Source organism: Pleurodeles waltl, chromosome 1_1 (assembly GCF_031143425.1).
Source record: "Pleurodeles waltl isolate 20211129_DDA chromosome 1_1, aPleWal1.hap1.20221129, whole genome shotgun sequence".
NCBI lineage: Eukaryota > Metazoa > Chordata > Amphibia > Caudata > Salamandridae > Pleurodeles > Pleurodeles waltl.
In genome coordinates, this window is record NC_090436.1 from 5,430,215 (window position 1) to 5,447,277 (window position 17,063).

A 17,063-nucleotide genomic window follows, 5' to 3' on the forward strand; every position below is an offset into this window, starting at 1 on the left:
AGTTGTAGTTTTTTGATGTTTTTAGTCGAGGTGCCAGCGTAGAGGGTGTTGCCATAATCGAGCTTGCTAGTGACTAAGGCATGGGTGACTGTCCTGCATCAGTCTTACGGAATCCATCTAACGATCTTCTGAAGTTTGGGGAGTGTATGCCAGCAGGAGGAGGCGACTGAGTTTAACTGGTGGGTCATGGATAGGGAGGAGTTGAGGATGATACCTAGGTTGCGGGCGTGCTCAGTCGGTGCAGGGGGGGGCGCTGAGGGTTGTGGGCCACCAGGAGTCGTCCCAAGCTGAGGTGGTGTGTCCGAAGATGATGAGCTCAGTCTTGTCGGAGCTGAGCATGAGGCAGCTTTCTCTCATCCAGGTGGCGACAGCTTCCATTCCTGAGTGGAAGTTCCTTTTGGCTGTGTCCGGGTCTTCAATGAGGGAAATGATGAGTTGTGTGTCATCGGCATATGACACAATGTTCATCCTGTGGCTTCTGACTATGGCTGCAAGAGTGGCCATGTATTCACTGAACAGTGTGGGACTCAGTGAGTATCCTTGGGGAACTCTGCGGTTGACTCCTATGGGTCTGGAAGTGTTGGGCGGGAGTCTGACCCTCTGTCCTCCCGGAGAGGAAGGAGTGGATCCGTTCCAGGGCTCTTCCGCGGATTCCTATGTCGTTGAGTCTGGTGCACAGAGTGCTGTGGGGGGCCCGTGTTGAATACTGCTGAGAGGTCGAGGAGTATGAGTGCTGTGGTGTGGATGCGCTCTAGGAGTAATCGGATGTCGTCAGTGGCTGCCAGGAGGGCTGTCTCCCTTCTGTGGTTGCTGCGGAAGCTGGACTGGGAGCTGTTCAGGGAGTTGTTGGCGTCTATGATATCCTGTAATTGTGCGTTGATTGCTTTCTCCAGTACTTTGGCTTCGTAGGGTAGCAGCGAGATGGGCCGGAAATTCTTTAGTTCTGATGGGTCGGCCGAACGTTTCTTCAGGATAGGGCGTATTTCGGTGTGTTTCCAGTCCTCGTGGAAGGTGCCAGTGTTGATGGAGCAGGTCATTGTGTTCCAGAGCTCGGGCGATGGATGCACTGGCTCTGATGTATATGTGGTGTGGCAGGGGTCCGTAGGGGCTCCAGAGTGGGTGCTGTTCATAATGCTGACTGTTTTCTCCATGGTGAGTGTGGACCAGCTGTGGATGTTGTGGGTGGGTCGGTCACAGGTTCCGGTGCCAGGATTTTCTGGAAGGAAGCTGTTGTGGATGTCCTGGATCTTGTAGTGGAAAAAGGTGGCAAGTTTGTCGCAGAGGTCCTGTGACGGGGATGTTGGTGGCTTCGGAGGAGGGGATCTATGAACTCGCTGATGACTGAGAAGAGTTCCTTAGAGTTGTGTGCGAAGGAGTTGATGCGCTCCCGGAGTGCGTCCTTCCTTGCGTTCTTGATTTTTCAGTGGTGGGTGGTAGTTTCGGCTCTGAAGGAGGCAAGGTCTTCACTGGTTTTGGTGTTCCTCCATTTTCTTTCTAAACATCTGCAGGTACACTTTGATTCTTGGAGTTCGGTGGTGAACCAGCTTGCTTTCTTAGATACGCATTTGGGTGATGTCAGCCAGAGGGGGGCTAGTCCATATTCAATTCAAGAGAAAACCTAAAAAGTAGGTTTTCTATACTGGTTATTTGGCTTCAGCTGCACTCCATCCAGGACCATGATGCCAGTTTTCAGTTAACATCCCTTCTCTACAAATTTCATATCATATTAAAGTACTTTCTTGTTCCTTATATTTGAGCAGAAAAGTACAGCAATGAGCTAGAAGTTTCTCCAAGGGACAACTGCCAGTCTTTTACCGTGTAGGATTGCGCAACAGAAAACTAGGGTAAATTCAGCATAGATGTGGGCCAAAGTGCTGCATCTCATGGGGCCTGCTTTTCCCTGGTGTGGCTTTGCATGAAATAGTAAACTTGTGTTCTCCTTGCATGCCAGAACCACACATCAGAATGCTTATCAAGCAGGGTTAAATAGATACTTTCTGATGCCTCCTGAGATGACATTCTTACAGAAAGGTGCTTAAAATTACTAGTGGGGCTGCTAGTTAGTGGGTAAGTTTACAAAGTAATAAATTCATTTTACCTGAGGGGAACAGGAACATCTGCAGTGTTGTTTGCAGGCCGATGTGCTCTGTTTGTAAGAAGACCCAGTCAGCATGTGTACTGTGGCTCTTGTCTTGTTGGAGGTGCGAGGGAGACAGACACCCCACCCTTCGAGACCCAGCTTTCACCTCTGTCAGGCTACAGACTTGCAGCACCTCTCCTCCCTGCTGCAGACCTCTCTCTACTGCACCAGCAGTGCAGAGACCATAAAAGCAGGAGCGCAGCAACAGTTTAGTAAAATTCACGGGGTCTTTTAAAAAACAAAAAAGTGGACTTTTCACAAAAGTCCAGGTTTCGCGATTCTGTTGCAGATTGTAAGCCGGAAGGCTCTGTATGCAAAGCAACTCACCTGGAAAGGAAAGTAATAGATGTCTCTCTCTTCCTCATGCCACAGGTGAATGATCAGCCTCAATTATAATTAGCCTTTCATTTACAAAATAATGTATGCTACAACTTCCCCCCTCCCACGGTTTGGTGGTGTTTCCTGTGTGCCCACTTGTGTCCCAAGGACTCGTGCGTGGAACTGAGACCCAACTGCTGCTGCCAGGTCAGATTAGGTTCTTAGTAAGTGAAACACTTGGACGGAAATTGGCTTATCATCCAAGACACACTCCGAGACCTCAACAAGAAAAGAAGAAGGTGAAGTGTAGCTATTAATGAAGACTGATGAGCACAAACTGATGAAGTTCCTTGTTTGTGGCAGATGTTCACCTGTCCGTCTTCCTGTACTTCTGTCCCCTTCTGCCAAGTCCCTTTTATTTAATATTATGTGAAGATTACTAATGTTTTTCGTTTCGTTTTACAGCTTACCGCCAAGACACTTGTGAGGAGAGCGAGAACTGCGCAAAGGCAACGGTCTTTGCTTGTGTGTTATGTGACCATGAGTTTGAAAGTTACCCAGATCTTCTAAAACATTGTAAAGTACACAAGAAAGGTGGACGCTTCTCTTGTACAGAGTGTGAGAAAACATTTGAGCGATTCGGACGCCTCGAGTACCACCTCAAAGTACACAAAGGCAAGACCAGTTCAACACCAAGTGCTGTTAATGCTACAGAAACAAGCTTGCAAATTCAGTTCAAAGAAAACAAAACCAAAATATCCTTTATATGCACAGAATGTGGGGAATGTTTCACTTCTTATAAAAGAGTTCTAAAGCACCAGAAAATCAACACCGCTTTGAAGCTGGTCAGAGATCTCGAGACTGATGAAAGTGGTACACTTGGGGTACAACATTTAATAAATTCAGAAACCCAAATGAGAAATCCGTTGCTTTCATGTACTTGGTGTGGAGAAGTCTTTGTGCAAAAGGAAGAGTTACAAGCCCATCAAGAAACACAGAAATGTGAAAGTAACTTTAGTCAAACAGAGCATGTGGCGACACACCAAAGTATTCCGAAGGGCGAGAGGTGCCAAGAGAGACTGCAGGAGTCTGGAGGGAGTTTTATCCAGACACAGCCTTTAGTAAATGAGCAGAGTCTTCACGCAGGTCTGAAGTGTCAAGAGGAATCATGTACCTTCTCTTGCAGTCGCTGCAACAAGATCTTCAGGACCAAGCAACATCTTCTCACTCACCAGAAAATTCATAGCAGTGCCAAACCCTTTACATGTGAAGAGTGTGGAAAGGTATTTATTCAAAAGGGATATTTATTGTGCCACCAGAAAATTCACTGTGGTGAGAAAATCCAAAGGAAACGCCATACCTGCTTGGAGTGTGGCAAGAGCTTTTGTAAAAAAGTATGTCTTAAAAAACACCAGGAAAAGCATTTGAGACACGGGCATTATTTGGGTACTGAACAAGGGAAGGAAAAGACCCCCTTTAATTCTACTGACTGCGACCAGAAAGGTACTGGTGTGGTGGATCTTCAAATATGCCAACAAAAGAATGAGGAAGAAGAACATTTTACATGCAGTGGGTGTGGGAGAAAATTCATGTATCGGAAAAGTTTTCTGAACCATCAGAAAGCTTGCGTTTGTGAACAGGGCTCCATCGATATTGAACAAGTCCAAGAAACTCTTAAGGAAGGGCCCTATACATGCCGTGGGTGTGGGAGAAAGTTCACTTATCAGAAAAGTTATTTAAAGCATCTGAAAGCTTACCTAAGGAAGGGGCTTTATATGTGTGGTCAGCACAAAACCGAAGCTGAATCCTTCGCTGCTACTGAAGGTGACCAGAGCTTTACTGATAAGATGGATATTGGGCAGAATCATAAAAAGCAAGAGAAGGAACAGCATTGTACGTGCAGGGGGTGTGGGCAAATGTTTACTAGCCCGGAAAGCTTCCTTAAGCATCAAGAGGCTTACTCCAGAGAGGGCCTTTATTTGTGTGCCAAGAACAGCGTGGAACATGGACCTTTGAATGAGAGTGAATGTGATCAGAGATTTACAGACCTTGAAAATCCTCAAGAAAAGCAAGAAGACGGACAAAACTGTACATGCGTGGGGTGTGGGAGAAAGTTCACTTATCAGAAAAGCTTTCAAAAGCATCTGAAAGCTTACCTGAGGAAGGGGCTATATATGTGTGGTGAGTACAAAACCGTAGCTGAATCCTTTGCTGCTACTGAAGGTGACCAGAGCTTTACCAATAAGATGGATATTGGGCAGAATCCTGAAAAGCAAGAGCAGGAACAGCATTGTACGTGCAGGGGATGTGGGCAAACGTTTACTAATCGGGAAAGCTTCCTAAAGCATCAGGAAGCGTACTCCAGAGAGGGCCTTTATTTGTGTGCTAAGAACAGCGTGGAACATGGACCTTTAAATAAGAGTGAATATGATCAGAGATTTACAGACCTTGAAAATCCTCAAGAAAAGCAAGAAGACGGACAAAACTGTACATGCGTGGGGTGTGGGAGAAAGTTCACTTATCACAAAAGCTTTCTTAAACATCAGGAGTCTTATTTGAGGAAGGGTGTTTATTTGTGTACTAAGAACAGGGCAGAAAACGAACCTTTGACTGACTCTGACCTTGGCCAGAGTGTTACAAATCTTGAAAAACAACAGGAAAAGCAAGACGGACAAAATTGTACATGTGGGGGGTGTGGGAGAAAGTTTACTTATCAGAAAAGTTATCTCAAACATCAGAAGTTTTATTTCAGAGAGGGCCTTCATTTGTGTACTAAGGACACAACCGAAAATTAACCTTTAATTGATGAGTGTGATTAGAGACACAGTTGTTGAAAAACTCCAGGAGTACAAGCTGAAGGACAAAATTGTACATGCAGGGGGGATGGGAGAAAGTTTACTTATCTGAAAAATGTTCTAAACTATCAGAAATCTTACTAAAGGAAAGTTGACCTTTGACTAACATTGAATGTGACTAGAGCTTTACAGACCTTGACCAACTTCAGGAAAATTGTAAGGAAAACCAACAATATACATGTGGTGTGTGGGAGAGTTTACTTCTCAGGAACGTGTTATTTAGAGCAACAGAATACGTATCTCAGGAGATGGCTTTAGAGTTGAACTGAACAAAGTAGAGAAAAGGGGGGCATTGCTTTTGCGGAGCTTTATCTTTCAGGTAGAGCTTCCTGAACCCCAAGACCCGCATGAAGAAGACCAACACTTTGAATGCAGCGCTTGTGGGATAAGCTTTACTTGCCAGTAATGTTTGTCGGTTTTATCGGAAAGCTTACTCAAGTACACACCATACATATGTGCTGAGAACAGTATGAAAAAGGGGTCCTTACCTCACCCTGAATGTCAGCAGAAGTTGGGTTTGAGAAACACCAAAGAATCCATGATGCTAACAGGGAAGACACTGAGACAGAAAGCTGCTCCTCAGTAGTTCTGTGAAAGTCAGCAAGGAGTAACCGCGAGGGCATCAGAAGTCAACTTTAAAACTATGAGGAAACAGAACTAGGAAGGAATACTAGATCATCCCACAACTGATACTGAGAGGCCCCATGTGCTGTGAAACGTATTCAGACTTATTCAGAGCCTTTTTGTTACCGTATAATTCAACTGACCTCAATTTCTTTCAAACATGCAACTGCTGAGTGGACAAAAATGGAGCAAAATGGAAATTGATCTCTTAAACTCCCTAGAGATATTGGTCTTTCTAACCAGAGCTTACATATTCACCATTTATTTTCAAGTGACCCCAAGGCAGAGGGAAACTCTCAAACCCACACTTATCTCACAGTGACCGTACCTTGGATTCACTTCAGTCCTACAAGCCACCATGATCAGTGTCTTTTACTGAACTCTGCAAGGGTTCTACTGCCCCCACATACTTTGGTTTTGTTCAAACTTTAAATTTGGTTTCTTAATTATTAATAAGGATGTCCCACAGCAGACCTGTAAAAGGCAACGGAAATGTGTGTATCCCATAAAAATGCTTTGACCACAAACACTGTTGAAGTCCTCCATTCAGAAACTCATGAAAACATCTCAATCCATTTGCACGTTGAATGTAATAATGTCCGGTTTTGGGTACATAGGCCAATGATTCCCTTAACAAGGTACCTGAGAGATAAAAATGAATACAACTTGTTGTAGCTTTACCGTGCTACCAAAAGATTCTGTAATAACTGAACAGCTGCATTTGATGTATTGCCCTAACCACCTCAACATATATAGAGGCGAAGGAAATTTAGCTGTCCTGAGTGCACTCTGTTCTAAACTCAAACTGCCCTCTTCTGAGTTTCTAATGTTTGTTTGTGCCCGCCTCTGTATTTGGTGCGAATGTTATTGAATACTATTTAGTGAGCGTATGATTGAGTTGAAAATGCAGGCGTGGAGCAAATTCAGAAGATATTTCTTCAGCGTAGATTTGAGAACGTGAATTATGGTTGAATATGGTGTCGTAGTTATGTAGGATTTCACAGCTCTTGTAATAATGGTTTCATCCCTGAGGTGTGGACGTTATTGTATTACGTTTGGACCCGTCTTGTCCCCACCCTGGATCCAAATTGTTGATCCTGTTGGGCCACAGATTCCGTTCACTTAGAGAGCGCCTAACTTTTAATCCAGGTCAATTTGAAAGGCATATTTACAGTGATTATATGGTGCATATAAATCCACATAGTTTTGTTAAAAATGAAAATGAAAACTCTAATGGCAATATTTTTAGAATGTTTTTGATACTACAGAGTGATAAAAGATGTTTGTTTTGGAACACCCAATTATGTTTGTTGTTCTTTTCTTAATGCATGTAAGGATCGTGGCTGGCACTCTTTCTTGTGTGAGCAATCTGCAGAAGTTCTTTTTTATTTAAGAAACTCTTCGGAACTCCAAACTCCTCATCCCTGATGGATATTTTTCTTTCCCTTTCTTCCTGTATCGCCCCTTCTTGCCCTTCATGCGTGGCCCTTTGCATCTCTGTTTCTGCCTGGTGTTTTTGAACTCCACCCCCTTCTTCCAACCAGTGCTTTGCCCTTTTCTGCTTTAATTGTTTTTTCCTTCCCACTTAGTTGGTGTCATCCTTTTCTGTTAGTGCTTTCATGTTAGGTTACTCTTGTATCCAAGTTCTTCCATCTTTTATGCTCTACTGTTATCAGCCCCGTCCTACTTCTCACCCGTATCTCCACTTCTCACCCGTATCTCCACTTCTCACCCGTATCTCCACTTCTCACCCGTATCTCTACTTCTCACCCGTATCTCTACTTCTCACCCGTATCCCCACATCTCACCCATATCCCCACTTCTCACCCGTATCCCCACTTCTCACCCGTATCCCCACTTTTCACCCGTATCCCCACATCCATGTGCCTTCCAATCCTTTTTCCTGCTTTGTCCCATGGGTAGGCTTGTTGCCCATCGCTTATATGCCATCTGGCTCTCCCAGGTGCTCCCTGTTTAGTGGCTTTTGTTGTTAGTTTCACTTCTGTGCCGCATGCCCCCTTCCGTTGAGCTCTCTGCACTTGGCTTTTGTAAATGCTGTTCTCAAAGGAGACACTTTTCATAACCTGGAATTAGCTTTTCTCACTTTCTTTGGCTCTTCTCCCACCGGGGTGTGCCAGTATATCCCGAAGATTGCTTTTTATCTGTGGTGATCACCTTTTTGTGTCTGTCCTTTTTTGTGCTTTCTCTTTTGTGGCTCTATCTTTCTGCCTCTGTTATATCCCTTCCCTATTGGTCACTTTGTTTCAGCCTTCCCACCCCATCCTGTGTCCACGTTTTTACTACCCTTCCCTGTCTGTATGCACAGCTCTCTGTATCTCTTCCTGAGGTAGCTGTCCAGCACTTAACCTCTCCGATCGTGTCTGTCCCCTAGTGTTGTGGCCCTGTCTTCAGCCAGCCTTGTGGGCATTTCAAAGGGGTGCTCGAGCTTACATGGTCTCTAGTGAAGCCGAATGGGCTCCCCCAAACCAGCTACACGTCCTCACCATTGGATCTTATTTCTGTAGTTGTCTGGTTTTCCTTATTAGTAAAAAAATAAAAGAAATAAACCAAGTGAATGTTTTTTAATATTTACTTAATAAACATTTTCTGATTCTGAACATGTTTTGTCTTGTTTTTGCTGCTTTTCTACATACATTTGTGGTGAACCCACTTATACAGGGTGCCTTTGTTTACTGCATTCACTTGCCCCTCAGTCTGATTTCGCACTAAGTTCCACCAGCACCTGTTCTCCCTAGAGTCTTTTCAGAGGTACCCTAAACCCCCGTTTGTTTAACCCGTAGATCAGCATCACGCAGGTATAGCCACACAGTTCTCTATCACGCAGTCCTCATTGAGATTCAAAAACACTGAATAGTTACACCAATGTGTGGGACCCCCGCAGTATGGAAAACTAGTGAAGAGATATGGTGGGACTTTTCAACTCTTGGGGTGCTAGCTAGGGCTTCCCACAAGAGTGCTCCACCACCTCACAGATTTTCAGGGAGGGCTTCAGGGGTTGAAGCAGCTTCCTCCAGTGGCAACTTCAGATCTTCCTGGGATCCCGCAGGGTCCTTGTCTGATATGGAGCCTTTGGCCGCTAGTTTTGTGTGAAGTCTTCACAACAAGCAAACTAGTATTCATCCTTCTTTGTTTAGGTGTGTTTTGCTGTTACTTCTTGGGGCAGATTATATCCTGAAGTATTCAGCTATGAATCCTTCGGCAGTGCTGATGGTACTCCTTGGCGTCAGTGCTGCATCCGTACCTCCATCGTACGGCCACTGCAGGCTGCGAGAGCTAGACTACTGTGAGCGCTGTCAGCTGTTTCCTTTCCATGTCCTCAGTGACTGCTTTGAAGCGTAATCCTTGTTTTGGGTATTATCACAGAAATTACTATTTTGGAGGATGGTCTTCCATAAAATCATCTAGCTTCAAGCCTTGTGCTTCTTTGAAGAACCCACATCCATCACAGAGCCACATCCTGACTGTATGTGCTATCTGAACAATCAGCCTGATATTACAATATGTCAGTTGTGAGAGTTGATGCCAGAAGCCTTAGGAGAAAGAGAAAATACATATTTCATGGCTTCCTGTAGAACATTGAACTCTCATTCCAGTATTCCCTCGTCGTCGGCATTCTTCAGCCTGCTCTTGCAGCCGTACACCAGAGCATCATAGCAAGCACATGCAGGTCAAGCCTCTTATAGATAGAAGACTGCACAGATAGGCTTTCTAACAGAGGAGCTTTGCCTCACAAGCCTGAAGCCTTTCGGGAAGCAGTTGCTGATTGAGGTCACGACTTTGTCACTGACATTTGGTGATTATTAGGAGTACTGATTAGGCACAGGGTTCCGCTAGGAAGATCTCTTACCTACTACATCCATGGAAACACTCTGTGAGCAGCCTGGCTTTGATGTTTCTTTTGAACTTTTACAGGAAACACTTCATCACAAAAAGGAACTTTCCTTAGAAAAGGTTTCTGTATCTGTAGCCTATACTTAAACGATTGAGCTGGTGAGCAGACTTCTCCAAATTCTGAGCTGGTGATTGCAGAAGGAAAGGCCGGCAGTGCATGCCGAGTCTTAAAGCTGTTTTGTGGTTTTCGGTCTCTGCCAGATGCACTGAAACACACCAGAGAACAGTGTAGTAAGCTACATGTCTTATGAAGCCATGGTGATTTTGAGGGTTGTGACTCATGGCGACCATTTCCAAGCTACCAAGATCCAAAGTGTCATTGCTAGGCTTTCGAGATACATTGTTGCTGAGCCGGGACCTTGCTGCCAGAGATATTGAAAAAATCCTAGAAGTTGTAACAGAAAGTTTCAATTCTATCAAGGACTCGAAGGTGAGGATTATGTTTTAACTTTCTATGCTGTTGTCTCACAGCAGCCATTCAACTACATTACCCAGAAGGCATGTGTCAAGAACTATAACCACATGACACAAACAGTCCAATCATAACCCTAGTGACTATAGAAAACAGCCTGAATATAGTCCTTCCTCCTCTTTCTTTGCTTGAGAAATCTGTGCTCAAATGGAGCTCTTCCTGAGGCCTTCGCAGCGGGGTTTCAAGATCTCTCCTCTAAAACTGAAAGAAGAAGTAGCAGATTGAAGATTCTTCTGTGAAGACCGACGCCCAGGACATCTTGTTTGGGGTCAAGGGCAACAAGTTTTTATGTTTACTTTGTCCTTGGGACAAGTAGGCCCAACCCCCTGCACCACAAACCCTTTGGCTGCCTGTTTACAGAGAGTTGAACTCTGCAGTTGAGGTCATGTGTTTCCAAAGGATAATGCTGTTCGAACTTGTATTTAAGGTTCATTATTTGAAAGCCTTCATTATTAGGGTGCGTGCTGTAAATAAATGTTTTAAGGTCACACTTCACTACTGACGTTGGTTCCAGTACAAAAAAAAAAAAACGTGTTCACACATGTTTGAAAAGTTTAGGCTAAGAGGCTAAGTATAATGCTCCCAGAATGCTCTCTGATTATATGCAAATGAAGTGTAATTTAGTAAAATGTGTTGATGCATGCTAGTATTTCCCAAAAATATTTCGAATGGAAAATCAGTGTAACCATTTTCAACACGATTATGGGAAGCATGAAAATAAACAAACACTGACAAAGCCAACTGATCTGACATATTTTTATAAGTCTTTTAGTTTCATCAATGCGTGTCTTGTTTTGACATGGCTTTTGTAACACTTTATTGTTGTGGGAGCTACCAGGCCCTCAACATTGTAACAAACATTGGCAAAACCACCCCAAAACGTTTTTGAACTCCTCAAGCACACGTTGCCACCAGCAGCATAACAAAGGCCCTGCAGCCGCCCTCCAGGGGGCCCCGTCAGCACAGCACCTGCCCTGAGTGAGTCTGGAGAGGGGGCTCCTCCATGTTCTTTGCAAAGGGGCACCCTCCAGTTTCGTTACGTCACTGATTGCCACTGTAGTTCCTGACACTGAACAAAACTACTTTGTGTGGCAATATGCTCCTTGTGGAAGAGCAGAATGCGATCACTCACAGTAAAGCCAGCCGAAAGAGAGAGAAATAGAAGTTTAATAAGAACAAAATGTCTTCGTTAACACCAGACCTAATTAGGGACCAAGACCCACACGTAGGTAGCTTTTTGCATGTCGCAAACAGCGACTTTCGCTGTTTGCGACGTGCAAAAAGCACATTGCGATGCACAAACCCAGTTTTGCGATTCAGTAACCTGGTTACCGAATCACAAAACGGGTTTGCGACTCGCAATTAGTAAGGGGTGTTCCCTTCCTAATTGCGACTCGCAGTGCAATGTAGGATTGTTTTGTGACCGCGAACGCAGGCGCAAACCAATCGCAGTTTGCACCCATTTCAAATGGGTGCTAACACTTTCGCAAAAGGGAAGGGATCCCCATGGAACCCCTTCCCCATTGTGAATGTCACTGTAAACATTTTTTCAGAGCAAGCAGTGGTCCTGTGGACCACTGCCTGCTCTGAAAAAATGAAACGAAAACGTTTCATTTTTCGTTTTTGTTATGCATCTCTTTTTCCTTTAAGGAAAACGGGCTGCATTACAAAAAAAACTGCTTTATTGAAAAGCAGTCACAGACATGGTGGTCTGCTGTCTCCAGCAGGCCACCATTCGTGAGGGGGTCGCAAATTGCGACCCACCTCATGATTATTCATGATGTGGGCATTTGCGAAGCCCTTGCGAATCACAGATGGTGTCAAGGACACCATCCTACATTCGGATTTGCGACTCGCAATTTGCAGGTCACAAATCTGAACCTACCTACTTGTGGCCCCAAATTCTTAAAGAAAGTCACAAAAGTGCACCCATGGTATATGTCGTACCCCTATAAAATATTTGTGAACTGTATTTTAGCGTGGGTAAATACGATGTGTAGATTTGCTCATGTGAAAATCTATTGAGCATTTGCAAGTTCATTTTCCCTCCAGCCACTTTCTTCCCAACCCTGGAAGAAGTTCTAATTCTGCCATTGTCAGGAGTAAATGTCCAACCTTTCTTATTATGGGAAAATATTAGAGAGAAGCTGGTAAAAATCTTTAAAACATGCAGGTTAGTAGGTTTGCAGACTCAAAGGCATTCCAGCCCTGGAACTATTGCTTACTGCTTCCTCCAGCCCCAGTATGCAGATCTGCAGAAAGGTGGCAAAATAAGGAAATTTCTACAGTAGGGATTGAAACTCCAAGTATTCAAGCCCTACTATAGTAGTAGCCCTGGCATAATCAGAGAGGCTATTAATTTCTGCCATAATTTGTCGCCACACTACATGGCACCAAAGGGACAAGTAGATCTTTTTACAGGACAAGTAGATTTGAGAAGCAACCTGTCCCCTGGACAAGTAGATATTTTAATAAATTCCACACCCCTGACAGTATTACACCCAAACATTCAGTTAAACTTGTAGCTACAAATCCTCAGGTGGGTTTCGAAATGCACTCCCTTTCCAGGAGAAATACGGTTACGATTGCTAGGAAATGTTTCATTGTATCTCAGGACGGGAGGCTCAGATTATGCTAGTTTGCAGCTTACTTGACACCAATGTAGCCATTTCATTAATAGGCTTGAAACAGAAATGTTTGAAAGTAAAATCTGAGGCTCAGTCGGCTGCCCCCAGGATATCTCCCAGTCTAGCCCAAGGATTATGGCTTTAGCTAACATTGCGCTTCTAGTCGAGTGGGTTCCAAAGCAGGAACTATCTACCCCGGCCTCCTGCATCACGCATCACGCATCTCGCTAACGTGGGGAATGATACTGCTTCGTGCGGCTTTGTTAAAGAAATGAACAATTAAGTAACTTCTCGATGTTTGAGCTCTCTGGAAGCACTTTCTATTCTTGAAAACACCTCATCACACAGTTTGGGGTTGTCTGGAAATGAAGGTTACTGAACTTGCAAGTGTTAGACTTTGTATGTTAGACGATCATGAAGACAACCGTGTCAGGGTAAGAGGTTCCCCCAGTACGTAGAATGCTTGAATGTCTGAAACTATTTTGCAAGAGATGAGACAGAGCGCGGATAATTTAGCAAAAAGGCAAACAACTGCATAGGAGATCTGTCTGAATTGTCAGGCCAAGAGGTGAAAAGTGTCAACACTAATTAATATCCCATATTTTGGAATACTTCGGAGTCGGTTGGTGAGACAACCTGATACCTCTCATTAGCTTGTGCATGACGGGGTTTGAACCAACGAGGGTGTTTTCTATAGGAGTGTGCCCTGCAGACTTTGCAGACCTGAAGAAATTAATGGTAGAGTAAACCTTCCCACCCCTCTGCCAGTTGGGCTAAAAAATTCAAAAATCAAAACAACATCTACCCCATCGAGATCCACTTGTCTCCCCACACACAAACTAGAGCATGCTGCCCACACTGACTTGTATCTCTTGTGAGTGTTTGTTGCCCAGGACTGTTGTATGAATAAGGAAGCTTTTTGTGAAAGTCTCTGCACATTCCAGCGTTGAAGAATATGTGCCGTGCCATGAGAGACAGAAGGTTGTCCATTACTATCGGATGAGGTTTCCCTCTGGGTACCTGAAGGCTCTATGGGTGTTATTGAATCATGACCAGGTCACATAACATTTTTAGAAGTAGTGGGAACCAACTTTGAGACTTCCATAGTGGAGTCACCAGAATTATCTCCACCTGTTGCTCCCTGCCTCGGTTCGCTACTCTAGTTATCACCACGAAGGGTGAGAAGTGTGGTTGAGACCTCTGCTGCAGTCTTGTAGAAAGGCATCTACTTGAGCCACCCCTGCTTCCAGTATCCAGCTTAAGTATTGTGGAATACGAGGGGTCAGCTTGGATGCATACAAGTCCCAGATCAGCATCCCCATCTGAAGCACAGTTGCTCAGATATCTCTGGGTAAAGGTGCAAGTCACTGGAATCCTTTAGGAACTGGGAATTCAGTCTGCCATCACATTGGACTGCCCTGGCAGATGAACAGCTGTGACACTGATTCCCATCGGCAGGCAGTAGTTCCAGTCTTTGACGATCTCTGTCAGCATCTTCAACGTGATGCTCTTGAGCTTCTTGACTCTGCCGTTCGCCAGGCTTTTGATGGTGAAGGAACCTGCCAGGAGCTCCAAGCAAATGATGTGCAGGACTAACTATTCTTGACATCATCACCTGCTGGTGGAATTGTCTCCACAGTGCGCTCCCCAGTGGCTAGCATCTGATTTTATTACTACATCCGGCGTGGATCTGAAGATTGCTCTGCTGGTCCACCCCTCTATGTGGTTCAGCCAGCATATCAATCCGGTCCTGGCCCTCTGAGACAAAGGTATCGCCGGTGTGTGTGTGACAATCCTTTCAGTAGGTGCTGGATCTTTAACCATTGAAGGGCCTTGAAATGTAGGGGCTCCAGGAGTATCAATTGAATGGAGGAGTAGAGGAGTCCCACAGTCCTGGCAGTCGAGCGCACTGACACTGTTGGTGCCCTTATCGTGCTCATTAACTCCTTCTTGATGGATGAGATCTTCTGGAGGCGGTCACTCCAAGGATGCTGTGTTGGAATCTATGGTAAACCCTTGAAATTCCATGTGTTGTTTGAGACTGCGGTCCGATTTCTCCATGTTTATGAGGAAGCCTGAGTTCTCCAACAGGCACACTGCTATCTGGGTCTGCTGAAGTAGTACCTGCTGGGTGTCTGCCATCAGAATGATGTTGTACAGACAGATTGAGTCTGCAGCTCTTAGATCAGAGCCACACGATAACCAGTTTTCAAAGCTCCGAAAAACACAGTGGGGCGGACATTAGGGTGAAAGGAAGAAACTTGAATTCCCATACCTGATGTTTCCAAATGAACTGGAAAAAACACTTGTGAGGGGGAAAAATCGGAATCATCAGATATGCGTCCCTCAGATCCAAGTGAACCATAAAGTCACCCTGGCTGAGAATGTCCCTTAGAAGGTGGATTGCCTCTATCTTGAAATGCCTGTAGATCGGCCACCCTTTACATTCTCTTAAGTTGGTAACTGGTCTCACTCCTTTGTCTTTTTTCTTCACTAGAAAGAGATTGCTTAGGAAACCTCTTGGGTGTAGGATGGCACCTTTGGCTTTCAGAAGCTGAATCTCCTGATCTATCGGATCCAAGATTTCTTGTGAAACGGATATCGGTGTTGGGTGAATGGGTTGCTGGGAAATACCCAAAACTCAATGTGAAACCCCTGTACCAGCTAGAGAACCCAAGCATCGAACGAGATTTCTCTCCACATGTGCAGGGATTCTCTGGTCCTGCCCCCTAAGTTTGTTAGGGAAGAATAGTGAATCCTTACCTGCTGTATTCCTGGTGCCCTGGCCTAAACCTCTTCTTGGATGTCTCAATGGTACTTGTGTCTGGAAGGGAAGATGGGGAAGTAGCCCTTCTGGCCTGACCAGTCGGGTCTCTTTGGGTCCTGAACGCCTCAGGGAATGTAGAAGGGAAAACAGCCGGACGAGCTGCCCCCCTCCTTCCACACCTGATCCTGCCTAAAAAGCTTAGGTGTGAACACTCTTGAGCGAGGATTGGTCCTTGTCCAAAGCCATGAAATTGTGTTCAAATTTTGACAGGTCCTTGACAAACACCACCGCGAACAAAGAACACTTAGCTTTGGGGCCGCCTCTGTAGCTGCCAGCTCCCCCAGTTTGGGGTCGAGTCTGAGGAGAATAGAGCATCTGCTTTCTATAGAAAAAATTTATTTTGCATTCCCTGAAATGCAAACTGCTCTGTGCACTAGTCCAACAAAATCTCAGTAGGATCCCCTGACACCCTTAGCTGCCTCAGCCAGCTCCATTTTCCTTTGTCGGGTCCTCTCCAGCTTACCGTGACAAGCAGGCCAGGAACGGTCAGTGCCTCCTTTGTGGTCTTTGATTAATTTACCTAGAAAGGAGACCATTGTGGTGTGTAGCTCATCACAGCCTCTTTCCCCCCAATAGATGGTCTGGGGCATTCAGCCTGCAGCCTGTTCCTGACCTCCTTATCCAGCGGTTGTCTAAGACGCTGCTTCAGGTAGTAGGCCACCTCAGAGTTAGGTTCCCATTCTGAGAAACAAGAGGGACTTTTACTTTTGGGATCAAATAGGTCAGGTTGCTGATCTCTCTCAGAAATATTCCGGAGAAGTTTAAATTCCAGCTGATGCTACTGCCAGGGGATGGGAAGCTCAGCACTGATAGTATTAGGAGATGTGAAGCTCAGTGCTGGTGCTACTGCCAGGGGATGGGAAGCTCAGCACTGATAGTGTTAGGAGATGGGATGCTCGGTGCTGATGCTACTGCCAGGGGATGGGAAGCTCAGCACTGATAGTATTCGGACATGTGAAGCTCAGTGCTGATGGTAGTCCCCGGGGATGTGAAGCTCGGTGCTTATGGTACTGCCAGGGGATGGGAAGCTCAGCACTGATAGTATTCAGAGATGTGAAACTCAGTGCTGGTGCTACTGCCAGGGGATGGGAAGCTCAGCACTGATAGTATTAGGAGATGTGAAGCTCGGTGCTCATGGTAGTCCCAGGGGATGTGAAGCTCAGTGCTGGTGCTACTGCCAGTGGATGGGAAGCTCAGCACTGATAGTGTTAGGAGATGTGAAGCTCAGTGCTGGTGCTACTGTCAGGGGATGGGAAGCTCAGCACTGATAGTATTAGGAGATGTGAAG

The 17,063-nt window shown here is 45.2% G+C and overlaps 1 protein-coding gene across 2 annotated transcripts in view; it reads left to right on the forward strand.

Annotated features, from left to right (window-relative positions):
- LOC138249663 (zinc finger protein 585A-like) overlaps nt 1-8,553 on the forward strand; it is a 67,687-nt gene extending 59,134 nt beyond the window's left edge. The window contains exon 4 of one of the 2 annotated variants that reach the window (XM_069203658.1): nt 2,924-8,553. In XM_069203658.1, the coding sequence (XP_069059759.1) occupies nt 2,924-5,253 (2,330 nt within the window). In that variant the 3' untranslated portion in view covers nt 5,254-8,553. The remainder of the gene's footprint in view (nt 1-2,923) is intronic. The other variant, XM_069203750.1, reaches the window with a different exon arrangement.
- Nucleotides 8,554-17,063: the final 8,510 nt, after the last annotated feature.